The sequence below is a fragment of the Argentina silus genome (assembly GCF_951799395.1).
Source record: "Argentina silus genome assembly, chromosome: 6".
NCBI classification, from domain to species: Eukaryota; Metazoa; Chordata; class Actinopteri; order Argentiniformes; family Argentinidae; genus Argentina; species Argentina silus.
Genome location: NC_139660.1, coordinates 4,955,589 through 4,982,120, shown reverse-complemented (window position 1 = coordinate 4,982,120; position 26,532 = coordinate 4,955,589). Strand labels below are relative to the sequence as shown.

General features: G+C 46.5%; 3 protein-coding genes across 5 annotated transcripts in view; 1 reads left to right on the top strand and 2 right to left on the bottom strand.

Annotated features, from left to right (window-relative positions):
• unc13a (unc-13 homolog A (C. elegans)) overlaps positions 1-761 on the top strand; it is a gene marked incomplete at its 5' end in the record, with an annotated part of 42,031 nt that extends 41,270 nt beyond the window's left edge. Inside the window, 2 exons of the mRNA XM_083671551.1 lie at positions 38-197; positions 418-761. Of these exons, the coding sequence (XP_083527677.1) occupies positions 38-197; positions 418-709 (452 nt within the window). The 3' untranslated portion in view covers positions 710-761. The remainder of the gene's footprint in view (positions 1-37; positions 198-417) is intronic.
• Positions 762-1,811: 1,050 nt separating this feature from the next.
• Positions 1,812-19,488, bottom strand: LOC310805749 (unconventional myosin-Va; the record flags this gene model as incomplete). Its single annotated transcript, XM_083671550.1, has 35 exons — positions 1,812-5,021; positions 5,360-5,440; positions 5,676-5,850; positions 6,263-6,560; positions 6,815-6,953; positions 7,199-7,288; positions 7,371-7,522; positions 7,927-8,049; positions 8,296-8,404; positions 8,636-8,753; positions 8,935-9,035; positions 9,336-9,518; positions 9,869-10,017; positions 10,134-10,227; positions 10,426-10,635; positions 10,921-11,160; positions 11,408-11,564; positions 11,957-12,280; positions 12,649-12,735; positions 13,085-13,182; positions 13,423-13,566; positions 13,846-13,929; positions 14,069-14,200; positions 14,551-14,691; positions 14,841-14,922; positions 15,085-15,353; positions 15,504-15,616; positions 15,759-15,866; positions 16,051-16,132; positions 16,368-16,511; positions 16,725-16,881; positions 17,073-17,217; positions 17,960-18,128; positions 18,386-18,496; positions 19,462-19,488. The coding sequence occupies 35 exons, from the start codon at positions 19,486-19,488 to the stop codon at positions 4,860-4,862; spliced, it is 4,998 nt and encodes a 1,665-aa protein (XP_083527676.1). The 3' UTR covers positions 1,812-4,859.
• Positions 19,489-19,980: 492 nt separating this feature from the next.
• On the bottom strand, positions 19,981-25,536 carry mbd3b (methyl-CpG binding domain protein 3b). Of its 3 annotated transcripts, XM_083672515.1 has the most exons (8): positions 24,401-24,692; positions 23,955-24,026; positions 22,947-23,106; positions 22,563-22,700; positions 22,283-22,373; positions 21,868-22,045; positions 21,553-21,705; positions 19,981-21,369 (listed from the first exon to the last, which is right to left on the bottom strand). In XM_083672515.1, exons 1-7 carry the CDS (start codon positions 24,508-24,510, stop codon positions 21,558-21,560), a joined length of 897 nt encoding a protein of 298 aa, XP_083528641.1. In that variant the 5' UTR covers positions 24,511-24,692; the 3' UTR covers positions 19,981-21,369; positions 21,553-21,557. The 3 variants fall into 3 exon arrangements, with proteins under 3 accessions (XP_083528641.1, XP_083528643.1, XP_083528642.1); XM_083672517.1 differs by lacking the exons at positions 23,955-24,026; positions 24,401-24,692 and adding an exon at positions 25,476-25,536; XM_083672516.1 differs by lacking the exon at positions 23,955-24,026.
• Between the last annotated feature and the right edge of the window lie 996 nt (positions 25,537-26,532).

Below are 26,532 nucleotides of genomic sequence, written 5' to 3'. Positions count from 1 at the left end.
CTCTCTCTCTCCCTCTGTCTCTCTCTCTCTTCCTCAGTGGTGGCTGCCAACGACCTGCGGTGGCAGACCCAGGGGATATTCCGGCCCTTCGTGGAGGTCTACATTATTGGCCCTCATCTGAGTGACAAGAAGAGGAAGTATGCCACCAAGTCCAAGAACAACAGCTGGGCCCCCAAATACAACGAAACGTTTACATTGTGAGTAAAAGACAGAATGACACACACTTAAGTTTGAAATGATTGCAGCTGAGTCAGTTGAATAGCTTACCTAAACCTCAACCTAAAACTCAATTTACCTGTGTTGAAAATGTCCTCTAGTGAAATCTGTTGGCATGGTAATATAAACCTTATCGCTGATCAACTGATCGTTTGACCTGCTGAGCGTGAGTTGAGCTGACGATCTCTCCTCTCCCCGCAGTACCCTGAGTAGCGAGGTGGGGCCCGAGGCCTACGAGCTGCAGGTGTGTGTGAAGGACTACTGCTTCGCTCGCGAGGACCGCACCGTGGGCATGGCCGTCATGCAGTTGAAGGAGATGGCCTCTAGGGGCAGTGTGGCGTGCTGGCTGCCTCTGGGCAAACGTGTCCACATGGACGAGACCGGCCTCACCGTCCTGCGCATCCTCTCCCAGCGCAACAACGACGACGTGGCCAAGGAGTTCGTCAAGCTCAAGTCCGACCAGCGCTCTGCAGAGGAGGGACGAGGGAGCTAAGTGGCTCCCCCTACAGGCCTGGAGGTCCTCAGCACACATCGCAAAACCACTGCCCTGCCATTCTTGTGTTGTTACAAGCACAGATAAACAGTTACATCTAGTTACTGTAAATACATGTCATTGAAGAGGCATATACATACAGGCATCGCCCTGGTTGTCTTTAAAGCACCAATGTCCTGGCACCAATATGATTATGAATATTATCAGTCATCCTGTAGAAACACATACACACATATTTATTCATAAAAACAAAGCGAAAACCGATGTACAACACATCCACAAAGAGAGTTTAAGTCATAGAGTATATTTTCCTCCCTCTGTCCATCTCCCAGGCCATGGCACTAAGTGCTCTAATCTTCAATCAATCTTGACTAGATTCATGCGTAGGTATATATAAACGGTCAAGGAGCTCAAGTTCTGGTAGCCTTGAAAGTCTTGAGCGTTCCTTCATTTACCTGCACTTTCCCCTCATTCTGTCTAGTCTCTTTACAGTGTAACATTTACCCTGTCTAGACACTGTTTGCAGAGAGGGACCAGAAGTGCCAATTGCTGAATGACTAATGTTATATATGCCAAGACAAGCCCTAAGCACAAGAGGACCAACCATACAACAGACCAAGGCTCGTAGGCTGAAAAGCCTCGTACATTCCAAATAGTCAGGTTTACACTGGGATATAATACTAGCCTATTTCTGAGAGTTTTCCAGTTTAGGTTGAACTCTGGACATCCTCTCTCATTCCCTCAAAAGATGAAGAAGGTGTAGTTGTAATACTAATAGATGTAGATGTTTATATGCTATAAAGAGAGATATTATCTGTTATTTAGCATAATATATTTAAGGACAATTAGAAGACTGTGCACTTGAAAGAGTGTCCCTGTCTGTCTGTCTGTCTGTCTGTCTGTCTGTCTGTCTCTGTCTGTCAGTCTGTCAGTCTGTCTGTCTGTCTGTCTTTGTCTGTCTGTCTGTCTGTCGACCTTGTTACAGAGCACACTGCCTGATACCCCTAAATGCCTTTTGTCCTGTTGACCCTCTTGTCTGTCTACTTTGTATATAGTGACATTTACCTGATGAAGACAGGCCTCTAAGCACTGTGATTCATCAGTGTGTGTGTGTGTGTGTGTGTGTGTGTGTGTGTGTGTGTGTGTGTGTGTGTGTGTGTGGGTGTGTGAGTGTGTGTGTGTGTGAGTGTGTGCGTGTAGAGAGAGAGATGTGAGTGTATGATTTGTGTGGAGTAATGTTGACCTCATGTAGCTACCAGTGTTGCCTGTTTGTGTAAATGTATCACAGAAAGCCATGGCGAGCAGAGAACACACAATAGAGAAGAATGCTACAATAGTCTATAATATATTTGGTTTTTTGAGAATTTCCTAAGTGTCTTTTACTTTCGGGAATGCGCTGAGTTTTATTTATTTTTTTGAAGGTTTTATTGCTCCTCTGATCAAAAACATTCTACGTCTGGCCTGGCCCTCTGATTGGTCAGTACAGTGTGTGAACAGAATGTTGGGAGCTCCAATAGTTTGCCTTTGAGAACTGCCACGACATCCTCTCCTCCAACCACTGATCAATACCTGTCGGTGTTGGAGAGGAAAAATCAAGATTCTTAGCGGTTACATTGCCATGACAACCTCAGTCCAATGAAGATGTCAGATGTCAGGTGACTGACCACTCCATAGCCTCCTGGGAAAGCACAAATGACCTGTATGACCTTAAGTGGTCTCTGGTCATTAGTCTGTCTGTCTGGTGCTGAGCTAGGAGCCAGAGCACACAGACAGACAGACCTCTCTGTAAGGGCTTGCTAAAAAGTTATTCTACCAGTCCTGTTTCTGTCCTCTTCATTGAGCTCCTCCACATACCCTCCGCTCAGCAAAGCAGACTGGTTGACCTCATTAGTAGTCATAGTAAAAAAAAAAACTGCCTGGATGAGGTTTAGAACGCAGAACGGTGGTCTATGTGCTGCAGTGCCAGAGATGTCGTTGTTGACATGTCTCTCGTCTCATCCTACATTGTACAACCCACTGCCTCCCCCTGGGTCCTGTCCCACAGGTTCTCCTATGTCCTATGAGACCTACAGACAGGACGTCAGTGGCCGTGCTCAAGTAGCTGCCCCCCCCCGCAATTACCACTCATAGACTGTACTACTTATATTACGCTAGTGGCCCAGACCCGAGAAGCACTTCATATATAATCACAGATTTGTATATGTGCCCCCTTATCTAACTCATGTACAAATTAACTCTATGCATCTAATCTGTAACATTTCTATATGTAGATCAGTCGGTTTTGAGCAGTCCTACAATGTTTACATCGTGAATTATTATCAGCACAAAGTGTTTGTCGGATTGTGTAAAATGCTGTTTCTGAAATCTGAAATGGGCCAAAATGTCTGGGGGCTGTAGCAGAGGGGGCATGGAAAGCAGTGTCAAACAGCCCTTCAGCATAGAGAGGATGAACCAACTATTGATATGGTTGCTGGGCATTGTAAATACTACCGCTGTACCAAACACCTATATATATTGTACGAAATGAAGTGAAGTTGCTGCTACTTGACTCAAATCTTGCTGTTTCTGGGTAGTTGCACCCATGTGGGCATTTACGGTAGCTCTAAAGGAAGATGGATCAGAGTCTATTCATCGTTTGGATTTCGAAGGCCACGACTACACAGCCTCAGTGGTTGTTGAACACGGTAGCTATAGCAACAAATAGTACAGGTATAGCAGCTGTAGCAGGAACAGGACACAATATCTTCTTTATTGCTGTTGACAATGATTACTTCACGTCACTGAAACCATTCTCTCTCAGAAGTTGAGGGTCTATGTGTTGAGGTAAATGATCACTTCCCTTCAGGTTGGCATGTATAGTACTACATACATGCACGTAGGCTTGATACAGACATGTAGAAGCACAATGAAAAGCACACAGACACACACGGACAGACACGCATGTTCTGTCATGATTATACCCACACAGGCAGACGCACACAGTGATGCCAGAGCTGTACAGTACATAGGAAGCAGTGCATGATGGGAAAACATCTTTCTTGTGCCAGCACGCGTTTATTTGGTGTAATTTGCCAATCGTTGTCTTTTATCATTTTATTTTGATATTTTAGTATTATTTTCTATTTTTCAGAGGTTTGTGAATATTATAAATATTACTGATGATGTGTAGTGGTACAAAGTACTCGCATGAGAGAATTTTTTTATACCGAAGATGTTTCTAAGTTTTTTTTTATTCTGGTTGTTCTTGTTGGGGGTGGAGGATGGGGACTGCAGCGTCGCTGTGTTTCTGCTTCCAATAAAATGTTAGAGAAAATCTGAACTTCTGTGTCGCCATGCTGTCACATATTATCTAGGTAACCATGGTAAAATATATCACATTTTATAATAATTTAATATAATATAATATATGCCATTTAGCTGACGCTTTTATCCAAAGCGACTTACATTGCAGTGAGTGCATACATTTCAGTATATATGGTCCCAGCGGGAATCAAGCCCACAATCTAAGTGTTGTTAGCACCATGCTCTACCAACTGAGCCACAGAGGACCACATTTCGTTATAGTACATGAGTAATACACAGTTAGAAGTGAGGTAGGTTTCGGCCTCAGACAGGGAGATGGAGATTGGCATTGTAGAAAATGCACTGTAATTTTAGCACAGATGGGAAATGTTGGTGTCAAAATCAGTTGAAACTGGAAAGAAAATCCATATACTGTAGGTAATACAAACAACGTACAAGCAGGAATTGGTTCCCCACACACACAATTATACAGGTGATTCTGCAAATGATCAAATACACCAGCTATACCTACATGAATTCAGTGAATAACAAGCCTATCCATGTGTCAGTATGGCACAACATTGAATCAATTCCATTTGAATTATTTGACATGAATTCTTAACACATACTATGAAACATACTTTTTACACTGTAGATACTATCATTTACAGTATTTCCAAAGTCACTTTTATGGTACAGTACCACGTTTACATGTTACATGTTCAACTTATGTATAAGATATTCTCCAGTGAAATAGACAGCAAACCCAGACTGAATAAGAGTACAGTTTTATATTTTGCCAAATGAACACATTGATACTTAGTTAGTCAGAGTCCATAGCGTACGTTCTGCTAGAGCATGGTTCATATCAAGCCCTCCTCAAGAAGGAGATCTTGAGGGAGTCTGGGATGTCCAGCAGGTCGGCACGCAGGGGAGAGGGCGGCACGTAGGCGAATGTGACGGGGAACACGCGCCGTACATCCATCAGGAGCTGAGGAGGCTGACCGCCCGACCGCTCCTTCAGCAGACCCTGAGGAGACAGAGACAAAGGAGAGATGACCGGACGGTCTACCACATCTCACAGAACCCATTTACATCTTACATTTACATAGAACCCCTATACATAGGACAACCATAACACAGGAGTGTTATCTCCTCTCGTTAAGATCATGGAACTATGAAGGGCTCCACAGAGATATGTTCATGATCCCTGCTCCTACAGAGATGTCAGGGCAAGGTCAACTCAAAATCAGATCAAATCAAATTTTATCTGTCACGTACATCACATACAGCCGTAATTGACATAGTGAAATGCATTGGGATCTTGCTCCTCAAGGTGGTGGTAAGGTAGTGTCCAGTATTTTTTACCTGCACTGTGCGGATGAAATTGAGTGTGACCCTCTCCTCTAGGTCACTGTGAGGGGTGTACAGGGTCAGAATCTTCACAATCTGTGACACAGACAGACAGACACAGACAGACAGACAAACAGTTCAGTTGGGTGAAACATTTGTTCAACATTTGTGCTAGCCAGAAAGATGATACAATTCTCTAGATACACATACACAAGAGAATCATTTTTATGTAACATGACTTTTCCATCTCATCTGTCGCCCATGCTCCCAAACAATCCCCTTGTACATGGCTTAAAATCCACCCATTTGAGTGTAGTGAGAGCAGCCCCACCTGCTGGCTGGAGAGAGCGACGCAGGTCTGAGCCAGGGCCTGTGCATCTGCGTCCGTCTTCTTGCCTACTTGCAGGAGCTGAGCTGCCTGGATGAGAGGCTCCAACGTGGCCACAGCGCCCCCTGCCTGCAGCCCGTGGCTCCGCATCCACTCCTCCAGGAGGCTCACATTATACCTGGAGGAGAGGAGGGATAGAGCATTGGATTATATTAGGGACCATGTCTGTTCTACTCATTCTAATTCTAGGGATTCCGGAATAGATTCTGTCTCAGTCAGATCCAACATTTACCTGGCACAGTGTAAGCACACATCTGACACATCAGCTATAGCAGCTATAGCTTTTCCTTAGATATTTTTGCCACCTATCATTACTTTTTAATGGTGTGACTCGTTACGCCTGTGTATTTGTTTGTGTGTGTATGAGGACATTTGTGTGTGTGTGCGTGCATGCGTGTGTATGACGACATTTGTGTGTGCCTGTTTGTGTGTGTGCGTGCATATGAGGACATTTGTGTGTGCCTCTGTTTGTGTGTGTGTGTGTGTGTGTGTGTGTGTGTGTGGTATCGTGTCCCTGTCCCTCCCCTGACCGTATCTGCAGGCCGCGGCTCCAGCTACACATGTCCTTCCTGAGCAGGAGGCTGTTGAGAGCGGAGGCAGAGAGGAGGTGTGTGAGCTGTCTGAAGGCCTGCTCCATCAGGGAGGAGGGCAGGGCCTGGCGGGACAGGGCCGTATGGAGAGCCCCCAGCTCCCTCAGCACCGAGGCCATGGTGGGGGCATCGGCAGCCACCCCCCGGGGGTCAGACCCTGCACGCTTCCTGGAGGCTCCCAGCTTCACCCCCGACCCTGACAGCCCCGGGATCATCTCACTCTCCAGCATGGCAGGCACTGGAGGAGAGGAAGAGGAGGGAGGGAGGAGAGCAGAAAGGAGAGGGAGAGGGAGAGGGAGAGGGAGAGGGGAGTGGAGAGGGGAGTGTAGAGGGAACATGGAGCATGGTTCTTTTAATACCAGGGTTGTGACTTGGATCTTTTAGATTGAATAAAGTTGCTTTGGAGTAAATGTGTCTGCTAATTGACCCCATCATCATCATCATCTTCATCATCAATGTATCATCCTGTGGGTCCTCTCTAGTTGTACCTACCTATCATGGGCTGCAGGCGACTCTCAGAGATGGACAGGAGCTGTTGATAGGCCTGGATGCAGAGGTCACTCAGCGCACGGCTCAGGTCACTGAGGTCACAGGTCAACAGAACCAGGTCCTCAGAGCTTTGGCTTCCATCCTAGACGTGGAGCACAACATAACATCTCTCTAAGTCTGATGCAACTGGTTTTGAACTTTTTTGTAATGTGGGAATACAGTAACTAACACCCAGAGTTTTCCCCTAACCATTTCACCTGACCAGGAAAACAATGTGGGCACTATTATTAGGCCTCAGTTTTTCTGGTCAGGTCATATAGTTAGGGGAAACTCTGGACCCTAGTCATGCCATAAAGAGACTCCTGGTGCTATAAGTTGTAGCCTTGCCTGTCTGGGGCAGTGCTGTGTCAGCAGGTCGGTGAGGAGACAGGCGTTTTTCAGCCATAGTGCTGTCATATCCACGTCATTACAATGTTTCTGATAGGAGGGAAAAGAAGAAGACATCACATTTGGACACAAGGAAACAGTCGTGCAAGAGTGTGTGTGTGTGTGTGTGTACCTTTAGAGCCCCCTTCATGGCAGTGACTGCAGCACTGCAGAGGGAGCGGGCGCGGGTCTTGTCTCCGCTGCAGTCAGCCTGGCGCACACACAGGAACAACACACTGGCAGCCAGGCCAGGGGGCAGCGCCAGGGCACTGTCTACGCGCACATCTGAAATACACGCACACACACACACACACACACACACGCACGCGCACACACACACACACACACACACACAGGGTCATATTCACTGACTGAAACGACAAGCAGAGCGAGAGTCATATGAACTCAATATGAGCTAAACCACTCAGCCAGGCACTGAAATGAGAGTCATATGAACTCAATATGAACTAAACCACACAACCAGGCACTGAAATGAGAGTCATATGAACTCAATATGAGCTAAACCACACAGCCAGGCACTGAAATGAGAGTCATATGAACTCAATATGAACTAAATCACACAACCAGGCACTGAAATGAGAGTGTCCTGAAATGTTGCGACATTAAAGCTTTTGGAGCAGCTGAAAAGTTGACGTCTGTTTATTTGCATGATTTTGCTGTGTTCTGACCTGTGATGAGGGTTTTCATCAGCTTGGCCTCGTCTCTCTTCCTGCACTCCATCAGGCCTGTCACCGTCCCGGTCCTGGGCTGGGGGGGAGCTGCCTCCCCCGGGGACAGGGCGAGTGGGGGGCCTGGGAGGGGGGGGGAGCTGTTTCAATACGGCACATACTGTGTCATAGATATCAGTGACTCAAATGACCCCCGTCTCATGAAGTCTCACATCGCTGATGAATAAAATGTTTTGTTGATGTGGTGAATAAAAGGCTTTTTTTTCTTAATACCCAACACCAAAAAGAGAGGCAATGTGGTTGTGTAGGCATATCAACATCAACATCAACCATTGGGACAGAAGGTAGAGTGTGTGTTCTGTGTCAGACCTGTTTGTGCCAACACTCTTCTGAGTGTTACTGTGTGTCTCAGCTCCTTCAGCTCTCTCCTCAGTCTCCAGCACTCCTGCTCCCTCGCCTCCACCTGCTCCCGCAGATCCTGAACACAACCAAGTAAACACAACCAACTTTTGTAACCAGGCTTCAGCAACGAACAACAATCTGTTGGCAAGTGGGGCTCCAACTGAACACGTAAACAATGAGTCACAGCATTCCGCCGTAGATTGAAAACCCATCTCTTCAGGCTACATCTTAACAGTCCCTCCTAAAGACCTCTTCACCCCCACCACCATTCAGACCGTACCCCAGATGTCCCAGACCCATACTGTACCTGCTGCTCTACACTGGAGGAGGAGGGGTCAGAGGCCACTCCCCCACCCTGCAGACGCAGGGCAGCTAGCTCCTCCTCCCACCGAGAACGCTGGCTACGTAGCTGACTCTCCAGAAACCTGAGAGAGAGAGAGAGAGAGATAGAGAGGGAGGGAGAGCGGGGGAGAGAGAGAGAGTGGGGGAGAGAGGGAGAGAAAGAGTGAGAGAGAGGGAGAGAAAGAGGGAGAGAGAGGTCATTCAGAGGGGTTTTGCAGACAGTGCAGTGAAGATAGTGGTGAACATGATGAAACCGTGACTGACTTGTTGGCCACGCGAACAGCGTCGTAGGCATGTCCCAGATCCTCTCCTCTCATCTTCACGGCTGTGTCTTTGGCCACACCCATGGTCTCCATCAGTGGGTCCTGAATACAGCAACACACAGCTCACATTCTCAGACTCACACACACACACAAAATACATCCTTGTGTACAGAAATGTTGGGGACCATTGATTCTATGACCAGGAGACCAGTGGAGGCTGGTGGAGATAGAAATCGGAGGATGGGCTAATTGTAATGGAATGGAATGCGGATTGTTCTGTTCCATGCATTACAATGAGCCTGTCCTCCGATTCCTACCTCCACCGGCCTCCCCTGCAAGGAGACCCAAACCATACACATCCTAGTGAGCACCTATGAGTGTCTGGTCCAGAGGGAGTCTTACCATGGGGGTGTCAGTAGACCAGGCTCTTCTCTCCAGGGTGGGGGAGGTCACACTCACCCTCCTTGCCTCCTCTGGCCAGGGGAAGGGTGAATTGGAGCCGGGGAAGGAGGACGTGACTGGGGACGAGAGGTCCAGGATGAGACTCTGAGAGGAGTCTGTCCGTCTGTGGCCCTTGGGGTGCTGCTGCCACCGCAACACAAGTAGTACATATGTGACTAGCTTAGCAACTGAGGGAGCAACTCCTCTGCACTGTTCAACATCTGTATGCCTCAGGGGAGGCTGGTAGAGGTAGAAATCAGAGGAGGGGTTCATTGTAATGCATGGAATGAGTTCAATGCATTTCCATGCATTACAATGAGCCCATCCTCCAATTTCTACCTCCACCAGCCTCCTCTGCTCCAAATCACAGGTGAACAGTGTACAACAGTACAGCATGGAAAATGGACACACAAAGTGTTGCACATCAGTGTGAAAGGGGCATGTGTGTGTGTGTGTGTGTGTGTGTGTGTGTGTGTGTGTGTGTGTGTGTGTACCTCAGTGAGGAGACTCATCTCCCTCAGGTTGTCATATCTCTGCTCCAGTCTGGTGAACTCTCTCAGTAGACCCTGGTACTTCCTCCTCTCTTCCTCCAACTCAGCCCTCAGAGCCTCCCCAGCCTGGGCCACAGCCTGACGCACACACTCTGGACACACACACACACACACACACACACACACACAGGTGGCCAATATGAAAACACACGTTAATACATTTCTATTCCATTTCAGGATGGTTCTTATTTGGCATATGGACACCTACCCTCCTGAGCTTTCCCCTGCTCTTGTATACGAACAGCCAGATCCTCCTTCTCTTTCCCCATGCTGTCCCTCTCTGTCTGTAAGGCCTGCACCTCCTGTGTAAGGGGACAGAGAGAGAGAGAGAGAGAGAGAGAGAGAGAGAGAGAGAGAGACTGTCCTTATGTGTCCAATCAAATGATTCCCATTTCCACACACAGTCTCTTCCCTGTGCATGCTGAGACACATAACTACATTGCAGAACAATACAGGGACATTCTTTAATCCAGTTTGATCTAGTAGAGCAACAGGGCTACCTGTGTGAGTCGTAGGACCTCCTGGGCGGCTCTCTCCTCTGCCCTCCTCCTCTCCTCCTCCTCTCTCTCCGTGGTGGTGTGGCCGGGGGGAGGCTGCTCCTGCTTCTGGTTCTCCAGCTTCACTAGCGCCCCCCGCAGGGCTTCTAGCTCAGTGCTGTGGGCCTCACGCTCTGCATGGAGGGTCGCTCTCAGAGCGCCGCTCTCCCTGGCCTGCACACACACACACACACACACACACAGTTGTACAAACGTACGTACACACACACACACACACACACACACACACACACACACAGTTGTACAAACGTACGTACATACACACACACACACACACACACACACACACAATTGTGTGTGTGTAATTGTTTCATTTCAAATCCAAACTTTTGCATTGTAGAGACAAAAGAAGAAAAAAATGCTTCACTGTCCCATTACTTAAGCAGGGCACGACAGTATGTATACATATATACAGTATGTCCATGTCTGTGCCCTTACCTCCTGGTCGGCCCTGAGCTGCAGCTGCATCAGTTTGACCTCCATGCCTTTGTTGAGCTCGCGGATCTTCTCCACTGACCGGGCCTCCGCCTTCAGCTTCAGCAGCGCCCTCCTGGCGGCCCGCCGCCGCACGCAGCACTGCGTGAGCACCACCGCCGCCCTCACCCGCCTGTACGCCTGCCGCGCCAACCAGCCCCGCACCGCTGCCTGCAGACGCACCGCTGACCGCTCTTCCACCACCTGGGGAGAGAGAGAGAGAGAGAGGGAGAAAAGAGAGAGAGGGAGAAAAGAGAGAGAGAGAGGGAGGATGGGAGGTGTGTGGAGGAATAGAATGGAATAGAACATAACTTTATTGTCCGTCTGAAGATGGGGGACATCGTCTGTCGCTTGATCTAATACAGTACAGGATCATTCCACACATCCCACAGGCAGTTAAACACGGAGGGCAGACTCTGGGGCAGCTGTGGTGGCAATGTGCCAGTCTCACCAGCCTGTGTTTGCGCCGTGCCAGCGTGCCCCTGGTGAAGGCCTGTATGGTGACGGTGGCCTCGCGGATCATGAGGAAGAGCTGTCGGACAGCCACCATGCGGTAGGTCTTCTGGATGACCAGAGCAGCCCGGGTGTAGCGCAGGGTGTGGGCCAGCCTACAGCACAGAGGCAGATGCAGTAGCTTAGCTTAGCTTAGCTTAGCAGTCTTAACAGGAGAGAACGTCACAGTAACTATACCGCAGAGCTGCCCTGCTATGGTGGCAGAGTGTGGGCCAGCCTACAACACAAGCAGGGGAGCACAAACAGGGGCGCAGGCAGTAGCTCTTATGGCTAAACCATGCAGATAGAACATTACAGTAGCCGGCACTTTCTGGCTCTTCCAGTGTGTTCTCTCTATAATATTGTTGTTTCTGTCCATGTGTATAACCGTGTTGTGGACAGTGATTTGTGTGTGGACCATAGGAAGAAAAACAGCTAGTAATAAACGAATAGGGTTGCCCAGCCAGGAGCACTCCTGAAGCAGTCAGAGCAGCGTGTCCTGTCTCACCGTCTGGCCAGGGCTCCTCTGGTGTATCTCTGTATGGTGAGTGATGCCCAGCGGGTCCTGAGGTACCGCCTGCGGCCCAGCCAGCCCCGTACCCAGCTCTGTATGATCACCCCGGCCGCACGCAGCCTCTCGGCCCTCAGGCGCTCCAGCAGAGCCACCTGACCCGCCCGGAAGAACACCTTGGTCTTCCCGAAGCAGTACTGCTCCGGATCCGGGATCAGCTCCGGTAGGGCCCGCCGGCACCCCGCCTGGACCTGCTCCTGGCTCTGAGGCCCGCCACGCAGGAGCACCCGGTAACGGCTGTAGAACTCCTCATATGTCCACCTGGAACGTATGGAGGAGGGATCGAGCAGTGAAGACTGAGGTATGTTCTCCCAGAGCAGGAGCTCAAGACCTTGGCTTGTGTGTGTTTTAACAGTCTTAGTAGCATAGTACAATATTGATTATTATTACTTATCAAATGTTATAAGCAGTTTAGTTTGGGTGTTTTTTAAGGCAGAAATTAGTCAAATAGGGCCTAAAGCTTAAGAGGTTAATAGGCTTCGTAGCATAGTACAATATTGACTATACATCATGCATACCAACCACCTGTATAATGACATGCTAGATAGATAGCCATCTGTATTTGAGAGTTTTCTGTCAGCTGAGGGAGCGCTCAGCGTGGCAGCTAACGGCAGCTAACGGCTGCGTACCTGGATGGGTAGCCGGCAGCACTGATGCGGATGGTCTCCAGCACCCCGCAGGCACGCAGCTGCTGGACTGCCCTCTTAGGGTCAAACCTGAGAGGAGAAAATCTGTTTAACACACTGTACACACACACATCTCATCAGGTAATATGTACCTTTGGCTGAACACACACCCCTCCTCCCGTACAATACACACACTCTGTTTAACACACTGCACGCACGCACGCACGCGCGCACACACACACACACACCTTTCATCACAGAGTGATGAACACGTTACACACGCTGTTTAACATACTGCACACGCAGACGCTTCCCATCGCACAATGTTACACACACGGTTGACATACTGCCCACGCACACACCTCCTCCTTCCACACAATACACACACTGCTTAAGACGTCTACTCGAATATATATCACACAGATATGGCTGCACTTACATAAAAGGCTCTTTGAGGTCATTGGGCTTAATGCAGCGCACGTAGTGGGGGGTGGTGCTGTTCAGAGTGTCCATCAGCAGCTGCAGAGACTGACGGAACTACATACACACACAAAACACACGCACGCACATACACGCACACGCGCACACATACACACACACAGTGTAATGGATATACTAACTACTGCCATGTCATTATTTGACAGAAGTAAGAAGAAGACACAAATATGTTTGCTGATCTACTCAGCATGGGACACTGCTTCAAATGGGGGGGAGCTTCCAATGACAATGCCTGTTCTACTCATTCTGTTTCTATGAGGTAGGCCTGCTGTACTGTACCTGGAAGCCCACAGTGAGCTTGTGTTCCCTGTGGGATCTCTTCCCAGAGCGCAGGTTCCCATTGGCCAGAGAGGACTTCTCTCCTGATAGGGACATACTGCCCCCTGCTGGCTCCTGCTGGAACAGCTCTGCCACCAGCTCTGACTGAGAGAGAGAGAGAGAGAAGAGAGAGAGAGAGAGAGAGAGAGAGAGAGAGAGAGAGAGAGAGAGAGAGGTGGGTCACAGTAGTATAAGGTTCCTGAGACAAGACTTTAGACATGGGAGAAGCTGCAGGCCATAACTGATAAGACATAAGATAAGATAAGGATCCAGAAATACAATACATTGCTTAACATGTCTATCAAGGAAGATAGAGGTATTTTCTTCAGAAATATTTTGGACATTCATTCAGACAGCAGGAAGGTAGAGACAGAGACCTGATACCTGACTGGCTCTCAGAATGTTGATGGGCTCCTCAAAGACTGTGTCCCGATTCTTGTCTAAAAAGCCGCCACATTCATATTGCACCTGAGAAACAATGGCAGCATTTTCAGTCAACACAACACATTTCACACGGCATCCAAACACGCTCTGTGTGAACAAATACAGACTTTTCACCTCATGTTTTATTTTATGACTCATAAAAGCTTTTTGGGAGGCAGCTCACCGTATCAGCGAAGTGCACGATGATGAAGGCTGTGTTGGACATGCGTGGTTTGCGGAAGTGGGGACTGGGGTTTTGACTCTGGTGTTGGTCGTACAGCTTCCGAGCCCAGCTCTCTTCTGAACCTTTGGGCATCTGCATAAGTGAACAGGGATTCATTTATTTCTGGATCAAATCTCATATCCAACAAAGGACTCTTTAGGTGTGACTTAATGTCCAATGCATTTCATCATATGCAATGGCATACTACAGTAGGCACAATCTTAGATACAGTGTAGATAAGACTACAGACTGAAATATCACTTCAGCTTTAGGGGTGAATTTTCAATTGGTGGAAGTAATTTTTTCTTGGCTCAGAGCAAGGTTATAGTTCAGAGTCGTGAGTATTTCCTGTCAAACACAATTAATCATATTCTATCACATAACACAAACCAACCAGACACAGCACCGTGGAGTTGCTATGGAAACCAGAGTGTGTTACTGACCCGACACTCCTCGTCGAGCAAGTCGAGCAGGCCCAGCTGTCCCTCGATCAGAGCGATGCAGGGCTGGTTGTCACTGAACTCTATCCTGCTCCACGTCAGCTCCTCACGGACGTACTCCTCCTGCTCCAGCTGAAACACATGCTGGGGAGAGAAGGAGACCAGGGGTGGGGGGGGAGACCCGGGGGACCAGAGGAGGGGGTTACTGAGGGGACACAAGATATGACTGTACAGTACATTAACAAACACTCACACTCACACTCACACTCACACACACATTCTTGGTGACTCACCCTATTGAATTGCTGCTGCAGTTTCTCATTGGCGTAATTTATGCAGAACTGTTCAAAACTATTTCTGTCAAAGGTCTCGAACCTGCCAAAGAGGGAGAAGCCAATCACAAGGAGCCGACTGTGCATTACATTCAAGTCAGTTAACAACCTGTTGTATTAAAAGCGACTTTCATGCAATATGTACTCTTCAACTGTGTGCTGAACAGTATCACAAGAATACACCCCATGCCATCAATCCACTCACCCATAGATGTCCAGCACCCCAATGAAGGACTTGGGCTTCTCCCTCTGGGCGCGCAGGGCAGAGTTGAGCCTCTGGACGGTCCAGGTGAACAGTTGACCGTACACATGTTTGGCCAGGGCGTCCCGTGCCTCGCAGGCCTGCTGTCCTGGCATGGGCTTCACCAGCAGTTCGCCCCCTACTGCTAGTCGGCGGTGGCACAGCCAGTGGGCCATCTGAGTCCGCTCCACACCCAGCAGCTTGGAGAACACCGCCAAGGAGCGGTCCTCCGCCTGCAGAGGACACATACACACACACACACACACACACACACACACACACACACACACTGCTTGTGGTGTGCTTGTGGCATATGATTCTGACCATTCTTATGATTCTAAATGTGTATACTTTGAATTTCAAAGAAATTAACATAATCTTACATCAATGTAGCTGCGATCACCACCTCTACCACTGGCCTGGATGTTGACGTTACCCAGGTGGAGAACAGCTGCCAATATCCTGTAGAGCTCCATCTGTTGGTCAGGGTGCACACCTGCAGGTTGAAAACAGCAGCCAGGTAAACCTAGCTGGTAGTACACACACACACACACACACACGCACGCACGCACACACACACCCACACACACACACACAGGGTGAACATGCATAGCTACTGTATGTGACTACAGGTGTACCCAGTATGGTGAATGCGTTGCGGGTGCGCTCCAGGTCGACAGCGTCGTCAGTGGCAGGTATCTGAGAGTCTCCTCCTTGGTTGGTGTAGCGGAACTGCTCAGGTGCATCTGAAGACATACATGTCAAAACACTCAAATTAGCATAGATGGACTGCCTTTGTCATTCAGTCATTCCCTGTGGCTGCTGTAATGTCAGTGACAGCTCTCTCTCTCTCTCTCTCTCTCTCGCGCGCGCGCGTGCGTGCGTGCGTGCGTGTGTGTGTGTGTGTGTGTGTGTGTAGTCCATTCTCACCTAGTTTGAGGACCCTCATCTCTGGCAGATCTCTGGAAGCACACAGCTGGTAGAAGATGTGATAGTTCCTCTCCATAGACGCCTTTACAAACAAATCGACTCGTGTTTATTTTGAGAAATATATACCATACAATATCTAACTTTATATTACAAGGCAAATGTAATCAAAGCCCTGAATACTTACAGACAGGTGCTGAAACTCAACATTCAAAAAAAACTTACTGTACTCCTGTATACCATTTTAACTTTTGCGAATACAAATGAATTATGACCACATATAATTTGATGTCTTAGGTACAGCAATCTAATACAGGCACCTGGAAGACGACTCTGGACTTTTCCAACAGGTAGGTCCTCATGTTCGCACCAATGATGTCACCCTTCCTCCCGAAGCCGATTTCAATGTACTTCCCAAAACGACTGCTGTTGTCATTGCGTGTGGTTTTCGCATTCCCAATGGACTGAGGAGAGAAGAGGAGATAACCATCATGAAACGCCCAGCGCTTTATAACCAACATAAATAAATACAAACGGTTAATGCAATAATATTATACGTTTATGAAAGTGATATAATACGTGTATTCTTATCCCCCCCAATATCACACTGTCAAACTAACGTACTTCCGTACTTTAACGTACTAACACATTCCCCGCACACCCACGTGTCACTGTACCTCCATGATGGGGTTGGATGCCAGAACTCTCTCCTCCACACTGGTTTGTTGGGACGCACCCCCCACCACAGCAAAGTAGCGCATGGTGAACTTGGCTGAGACGGTTTTCCCCGCGCCAGACTCCCCACTGATGATAATGGACTGATTTTTCTCCTGCCTGCACACACAGATAACAATCTGTCTATGCTATACAGTCTGTACCCGGTCCTGTGGTCAAATGTTGCCTCGTGGCATAAAAGAATCATACACTGACACTATTTACACTATTGTGTAACATAACATAACAAAGTGGGGAATAAAGAGGAGAATGACCCCAAGCCCATCACCCCTTGACCCTTGACCTCTGACCTGGTCATGGTGCGGTAGGCCTCCTCTGCCACAGAGAAGATATGAGGCTCCATGTCAGCCATGTCCTGGCCACTGTAGGCATCAATCACCTCCTCTCCATAGATGGGCAGCTGGTCATATGGGTTGATGGCCACTAACACTATCCCTGTAGACAAGAAATGGAAGTGATGGCATCAGGAAGTGGCAAGGGTCTTTAGGAACATGTGTACAAACCCAGGACATTTAGCCAGGATACATTATCTCTGAGACTAACCTGGATGAATAAAGCTTAAATTAATGAGTATCTTGCTGAACTTGACAATATTAGCTATTCTATCAAAAGAGTTTATGCTACCTGCAACATATGACAGTATTCCCCTACCCTAACCCTAGCTCCTACCCTTACCCTAGCTCTAACCCCAACCCTAGCTTGAACCCTAACCCTAGCTCCAACCTTAACTCTAACCCTAACCCCAGCCCTAAGCCAGAGGCCATGTTCCTGTGAACTTTACACCTAGTAAAAATGGGTTTATGAGGTCATGATCATAAAAGCAGGAGCACACAGGAGCTGGGTGTTGTTGAGCACTTGCCATCTGAAGACCAGAGACCCCACCCCTGTATTTCTCTCATTTCACCTCTGTCTCCCTCAATCTCTCTCTTTCTCACTCCCTACATTCTCTCTCACTTTCTCTCTCACACCCTCCTCCCTCCATCTCGTTTCCTCTCTCCTTCTTTCCTCTGCAGTCATCTTTTTTTCACTCCATCTCTCTCCCTAACTTTCCCTCTCATTTTCTCCCTCTACCCTCCCCCCTCTCGTACTCTCTCCCTCCCCACATCCATCTTTCTCTCTCTTTCCCCTGTTTCTCCATCTCTCGCCCTCTGCCTCCCTCCTCCTCTCCATTTCTTACCACAGTAGGTATAGATGCTGCTGTAGTCCAGGAATCGCACCCTCAGGTTGTGCAGGACGGCAGGCTCGTGTAGGAAGCTGAGGGCAGTGAGGTCATTCTCCCCCTCCAGGATGTCAGGGTTCCCCAGAGGAGGAAGACCAGCGGGGGGCGCCACTGGGTACTGCACCTCCTACTCAGAGAGAAGGGGGGGGGGGGGGGCATGTTTGAGATAGCTCCATGACATGATGGGATAGTTATGATATTTGTAAATGTTAAATGGTATGTACTGTATAGTGTGATGTGCGTTATAGTTGTTATGAAATCAAGAATTCTAATTCTATAAGACTTAATAAAATTAGCTAGTATACACAGTATATTACAGACAATGGCAGCATACACACATAGTGTGTGTGTGTGTGTGTGTGTGTGTGTGTGTGTGTGTGTCACCCTGCCATCGCTGAGCTGCAGCAGTAGATGCTTGTCTCCTGGGCTGTAGTCCTGCAGGAGATGGGCTGATACCCATACTGCCTCTGGGTCAGGCACCCAAACACTCCCACCCTGAAACAAGAATACATTTTAGCACATAGAATGAGCTGAATCCATGAAATGGAATGTCACGACAGACACAGCGGGTGGTTTCCAGCACGTTAGGCCTAATGGCCAACACCCTTGACTGTATCAATTTCACAGAAGGTGAAAGACTCATCAGCCAGTAGACCAACAGCTGTAGAGCAGACTTCCAAGCAGATATTTTTTTTACATAACACGACACTCAACAGCCTACAGTCTGTCCCGCCCCATGTGCCTGTTACTCATCCAGGCCCCACCTAAGCAAGACATTTGTCACCCATCAGCATAAAACACTTCTAAATGGCGTTAACAATTAACATCAGTCATCCCTCTGTCCCTATCGTTCTCCCAGCTGGGATTAGTCATTATCTTCCCGTTCCAATCATGACAGCATTCTCTAAGGTAACCCAGTCATGATAGAACTCTCTGGGCTCAACACTCTAGAGCTTTTGGTGTCCCGGTGTACATCATTTTTTAAGCACTGGGTATGTGCATTTAAAGAACAATGTATGTACATGTCTATCATTGTATGATTTTCTTGTGATGCATAGCTCTATGATTCAAGGCAAAGACTTGAGCAGGAGAAGTTGGAGATTACCAGAATTGTTGTCAATTTTCATTTCCATTCATTCAAGACGTTTTTTAATACTCACAGTTTGTATGGGTTCTAGTATAAATATAAAGACTGCAAAGACATACAATTATAGAACGAGGAAATGCCTAAATTGTTCTATGCAACTTAGCAGACATCATAGTAGACATATGTAATCCTACCACTTATTGTAAAGGGAGTAAATCACATTTTCAACATCTCCATTGAAGAAGCTTTTTAGTCTAGGTTTAAGCTGAATCTGTGGGTTTGGTTTAAAAAATATGTAGAAGACACAATGAATGAAGCAGATGTAAGAAATCAGGTCAACAAAACTACAGGTTGAGACAACTCAAATCCTTACCTTGGTGTACAACTCAATAGTTGCCATGATAACCAAGTAATCCTTTTTCAGATTTGGACCCTTTGCCTGTAACAAATTTCAAATGAGAGGGGGTATTGGGGGACTCCAAAATGACTCCAAAAGGCGACAGGGGTATCCTCTCTGAGATGGCTGGTGTCCTCTTCCCCTCTCACTCTGCTGAAGTGAAAGTGTTCCTATGCCCTTTGTTCAGTTACACATAGGGTCATGAACACTCATGGCTGGCAGGTTAACTGTTCATCTCCAGGGATGTACAAGATCTCTCTCTCTCTTCCATAAACTCAGGCTGGAATTCAAGACTTGAAGATAATGGCCACACTGTGCTTTCAGATTGGCTTTTGATTGGCTCAGGGTTGAATCCCACATGAAGGGAATTAACACTTGTAATAAACTATCTGCAATTACTGAATTTTGATAGGACAATAGAACTCAAGAATGGCTCAACAAAATCAAAACAGGTGTGGATAAATAAATAAAGCAGTGCTACAGCTGACATACAGACACATTTTTATTAAGTAACACAATCAAATTCAGCTCAGCAGTCAGCCTGCTGCTGTGGGATAGGAACTTTTCATAATCTGATATTAACATCTCATTGAGAAATTTGGGGTAAATGTACAAAACTCTATTCAATTTCTCAACAACATAGAGTCAACCTTTATTCAAACAAAATCCATATTTAGCTTTCTGTTAGTCTAGCACCACTTGCCCAGTGTTCACAGGGTAACAGGGAGGCAGCCAGGTGTGTAGTAGCGTTAGCATTTTAAAAACTTGTCGACTGCAATCATGAGAGAAACATGCATCAGCTTTGACAAAGCAATGTTTAACTGACCACTTCAGTAAGCACCTGTTTGACAATGAGTGTTAAAAGTAATCAAATCTGCACAACGTAGGGAAAGGGTCCACATCACATCTTCTACTTCGTGTTGACCATTCTATCCATTTATGACCTCGTAGCTGATGGCTATGAATTAGGAAACATCACCACCAACACAGTGAAGGGGCCACGTGATTGAGTTGGGCTAAGAAGCCATTAAGAGGTTGGGTAGGACGCAATACATACTGTACTGTGCAAGCAGAGCAGAATGCTGCAGAAATGTTCCTAAGTGGCCCCTCTTTGGTCAATACTGGGTGAGGGATATGGATGAACTCACCGTTACAATAACATGGACATTTCCTTGAGAACATGATTACAACATTATTCAATAACACTCATCCTCTCCTGATGTGCTTTTTAGAATTAGAATTAGAATTTTAGAAGCTTTAGAATTTAGAGTGCAGCATCTGTACAAGTGTGTTGTTCCCTTCTCATCAAAGCCTCTCTACGTCACAGCCCTGCCAGGCTGAACCACAGCACTGTTCTACTAGCTCTATATCTGTCCCCATGGAGTGCATCAGAATCCAGAAAACATGAGAAACATACAAAGCATTCATTCCTAATCAGCTTTACAAATGTGTTCTTGGGAGTTGGGGAGTTTGACATGATTGTCGCATAATATGCGAATACATAAAACGCCTCGTAAAAAATACAATTGTGTCATTGAACACTGAATTCACAATTCATCATACTGAACTTTGCACCATCAACATCGTATCTGACGTCCTCTTTTTTCAAAAGAAAGATTTCATATTTTTTTTTGTAATAATCAATTTGATTCAGAATTGCTCGGTCCAAGTCCTTCCCTGGCTCTGGAGCCAGGGGATCCCATCCAGTGGGAGAGGTAGGGGACAGGCAAAGCTTGGGAGAGGTGTCATGAGGAAAGGTGTGGGGAAAATGGCAAGGGGTGGGCAGTTCTTTTGGTTGGATTGGTACAGGGTTCCTATTGGTCATGGTCCTGTGAGTAGGTGTTGAACAAACCCATCCAGACGACTCTATAACTCCCCGACGCCCTGGAGGAGAAAAGAGAAACAGTTGGTTGAAGTCACAAATACAACAGACTGTCAAGTCACATCGTAATTCAGTCTATTTTTCAATCCATTTCAATATCAATACAATCTTCTACTGGGAACGTATGTGAATCCCGGGTTCGCTTTGCTTAAACAACCGTCTCGCCTGCCTCCTCCTAACTGTACCTCTGCTATACAGCCTCCAGATCGTCGTTGCTGTTGCCGTCCTCCTTCAGCGAGTCCTCCTCACTGGCAGCCTCCTCCACGTGAGCCAACATGTCCGCCATCAGGGCCTCCTCGAGCCTCTTCCTCACACTGTAAACCAGCTCCTCCTGCTTCCTACACTCACCATCATCAAGATGGCGGACAAAGACAGTTGGTGATATACTGTACCACAGATTGAAGACGGACAGCATGGGAAAACATTGCAATAATACAACCGCAGTCTCACAGTTGGCCCCAGTGGGACTGTAGAGCTGGCTTCTCTGTGTCTGTGCGTACCTGATGTCCTCGTCGGTGACGATGAAGGCCTTGCACAGGGGCTGTGTCGTGTTGAGCCACACCCCCGGGTTCTTCTCCACGGCTGCAGACAGCTGGCCAGTGATGGGCGCTGCGCTGGTGTGCAGGGCGCTGGCGATCGCTGAGAGGAGGGTCTTGTCTGTGCATCCTGGACCAACCCCTGTATGAAGGAGAGGTCATAATCATAAACATTTAGTGACGCAACCTGACAAAGTCAATGACAAAGACAATGTTAAGAAGCAGCAGAGCTGTCCCAAGAATTTAAAAAGTATCAGTGATGTCTTGCATTTTTGTAAACAAGAAACCGTTTGGTTCAGCACGTTATCGATCAGGTTTTTGGTCTGGGTTAACAGTAGAAATAGTACACTGGGGATCAAACAGGGCTCCTCAGTCTTACCTTGTAAGCCCTTGGGCAGTTCCATAGTCTTCACCAGCTCCTCTGCGATGTCAAAAGCATTTAGACCACTCAGCTTCTTCTCCCAAAAGAGCTGTGGACAAAAAGACCAGTGGGTTAACTGAACACACTCACACTTAAACGGTATATTTATCTGAATCATAACGACATACATCCAATGTCAGCGCCCTTCTTAAAATCCTTATCCTTATCTAATGGTTTGATTTTACATTAGCTTTTTGTGGGTTTCGTCAGGTGCTGGTTTATGGTGGTGGGCGTTTACCTGTCTTGGCTGGTCGACGGCTTTCTGTGGATCTGTCTTGACTTTGTTGCTGGGGTGGTTGGTAACCTTAGTGACAGGCTGCTTAAAAATGGAAGCAGTCTGTCTCACTGGGAGGGATGTGTTCAAGTCTGGCTTGCCCTTGAAAACACACACAGAAAGAAACATTAGCTGACCAACACAACGTTGCCATGGCACTGCTCCTCAAATTCGAAATACGTCAGTTATCCTTGATTGGCTCCCTGGGGTAATGTCGTGAAACTTGTTATTTCTGCATTATTCATTTTTCTGAAGCTGCGGAATGTCAACAAATTATGATGCACCCGTCTAGGACACAGATGAGTCAAAGTTATTGAGATTTACATCCTTAGAGGCCAACCACCGTACCTTGGTCTGATTGTTGTTGTCATAACGTAACCTCTGTCTGTTCTTGTTCAGTTTGCTCATGAGCATCTTCCCCGTGCGGAAATCAAAGGAGCTGAGGTCCATCTGGTTGCCAAGGTAACGGGCCAGCTGAGGTTTGCTCCGAAACTTCTTCCCGGTGGGACTGGCAGGGGTAAGAGACAAGAGTGATGCTGTGAGTCACTGACCAGACGATAAGAGTAACACAGGACACACACACACACACACACACACACTGACAGACATACACACACACACACCAGAGAGAGAGAGAGAATACAACAGATGCTTTCTATGCCACATTCTTCAAGCAAAAGTCATTATACAAAAGTCGATGTAAAATAACTACATGCAAAAACAACACAGCCAACACAGCAAAGCAGAATTCACTTGGAATAACTCAATGGTATGAGTTCAATGGATGAACAATGAGTCTGATCATATTCATTCTATCCATCTAATAATATACTAGAATAAATAGTTTTAGATTCATCGAATCATAATGTAGGCTACGTAGGATGTAATTTATCATTAAATTATATATATATATATATATATATACATATATATATTACGACCTATGGAAGACTACTGTGCACGTTCACCAGCCGAGCCGTGTAAGTATTGGAATTTATGTACAATTAAATGATAACTTGATACAATGAAACATCACTGACGAGGTTGGACCATCAAGTGGCAATTCGACCGTTCGATTGGAAACATTTTTTTCAGAATTCCACTCTGCGCGGCTATCCTGTGGCTCAAAGTTAGTAGTAGCCTGCAGTTGATAGTATAACTGATAGGCACCATTTATTTGATGCAATGATTTCAAAATGAGGCCAACTCTGTCTGATTGGTTGATTGACAATACTATGGATACGTCGTGCTTTCTGATTCATGCAAAAGTCTTGGCCACTGCCTCACACAATTCAGCCTTGCGTGCGTGCGCATACACACCACAGAATGAAAATTCGGTAAGACACTATACGGTACCACAAACTATACAAACGACCCGTCTCCCCCCTCTCTCGTCTCTGTTCATCCTCTTCCTCTTCCTCACCTCTGCTAAAAAAGGAACAGCACTTGTCGTTTTCTGATTGTTGCCATATCAAAATGATTATAGACAGTATCACATCTCTCTCGATCATTGGTTGAGCTTATACTGAGTATATATAGGCTTGTGCTCAACTACGCCTAGCCTGTATTAGCCTGTTTGGCCTGCAACGGCTAAACATTGGTTTACATGGCAAGCTCCTTATCCAATTCAGTGGGAGCTGGCCTAGTTACCCTGATGCCGCAAATAGAGCAATACACCCCCTCCCCAACTTTCTGTCTCCAGGTCACTCCCTCCCCGAGTTACATCCAAAACCCCACCCAGCCCGAAACCTACACCAGCCCGTACATCTGTATGATAACAACCCTCTCCTCTCACTCAGTACCTAAAATAATAGACATCGCTTTTCCCAGCAGACAAACCCGACTTTCTGGTCACTTCTTCCATTTGCCAGCCCTTGGGGAGAGCCGCGCACTCCCCCCTCTTCTTCTCCATGACTCTCTCGCAAGTTTAAATCCGTTGAAGTGCTGCTGGTTCTTACTTTCGCTTTGCTAACGTTTTTATATTTAGGATAAAATGTCGTGCTCTGTTATAGGAATATCATTTCGTCCATTACTGTGACATACGGCGGCGTGTGTGCCCCTCTCGACAATATCGCATCTCTTTGTCGTTGAGCAGATCGCTCCGCCGTAACCTTAGCCACATCACTACCTGCCTGTCTCGCGGGGGCAATGAGTGCTACATCCGCAAAGAAAATATATAGGACAGTATTATTGAGAAACACCGATTCCGATCAAAGTCATTAAATTGACCCGCGGTTATTAGGCACGCTATTTCAAAGGTACACAATAACCTTTCATCAGATATAGGACTATCGGTGACTGTGGATATGATTTGACAAAGTCTAAACATTTTGGCTATAAGTTTCATGTCATGGACTAGGTGAAATTCGAGAATGCTGTGGGAGTCGTTTTCATCACGACAATGCTCCCTTGTCATTCGTACAGAACCTGATTTTATGAATGGAGAAACTATAACATCATTTCAGAAAAGGCTAGTTCATCAAAGTAACTTATATTAGACTTGATATAGGCCTATTAGAAAATATGCTATGTTTATTAAACAATTGTCTATTAAGCGTCTTACCAAATTCTATGAGACAAGATGACGATACAAATTAATAACACAATAGGCATCTTATATTTAATGAAAATATCACTATAACAAAAACTTAACTGTAACATCAGTTAGAATAGTTACTCGATTTGGAATCCGACTACAGTAGCCTACTGCGATTTGCAGATACACTCGAGACCACCGAACGCCTCCGAGTCCAAACGACCATAGCCTAAACATTTATGCAACAGTGCATTCCGAAAACAACACATAGCACATCGAAGACAGAAATAGGAGAAACATTAGACGATACCTTGCATTATTTCTTTTGATTGCGTACTTACTCGTTTTTGTCCATCTCGCATACTATCTCGGTTTCTCTCCCTCTCGCTGTGTTAAATCCCTTCTCCCCTCTCCTCTTTCAATCCCCTCCCCCTTCGATGAGAGAAATGAAAAGGCATTATCCGTGCAGACAGGGAATCGCACCCAGACTAGCTGACTGGTAATAATACATATCGACGGGAGCTTGAAAAAAAAAAAAAAAAAAGTAGCCCCGCGTCGATTTGGTCAACATGTAACAAAAGGCAACAATGTATCTTTTGTGATACAGGTGAGTGGACTTACCTACCCCTTGAAACTTCAGTCAGTGCATGTTCATGTGTAGACTACAGTATAAGCAAGTGTAATCAGTAAATTGCCTGTCTGAAGAATCTGAAAATACATCTGGCTGTGTTTACATTATGACATACCTTGACATATGACAAAATCCATGCTTATTTTCTTCAGTGATGAATCAATCACCAATTGATAGCTTTCCATTTTTCCAGATGACTAAAAATGTCTTGTCTGAGACAAAGATGAATCTATGGCCCTGTATTTACATGCATACAAATTACTTATAGGAAAAATCAGACAACATAACTTTGAAGCATTGTTACACTTAGTCAATTTATTGGGTAAAAATAGTATACCAAGCATAATGTTCTTGATTGTCTTATCATGAAATATAACACTCACATACTATGAACAATGTTCGTCCATCATCAAAACACTTTGAATTATTGGCAATGTTTTGAATAATTTGACAGACTCACGAGTAAATGAAATATTTATTTACATAAATAGCACAGGAACAAAACAGCATTTAATTTGACAACATGACATCCCTTCCTGCAAACTCCTACAAGCCCCATTTGATTGGTGCGTCGGTGCGTCCCACTAGCCAATGTCGAGTAAGTGCTCCACCTACACCCTTCCCCAAGTCCTGATCCTGCAGACAGACAGAGTCCATTCATTAGAAGAAATGAGACTTTCTGTTTTGGAATATGTAATAAATTCACTTGTTTCTTAGTAGGGGAGGGGGAGTTGGAAGTGTTTCTACAGACAATGCCACCTGTTGGT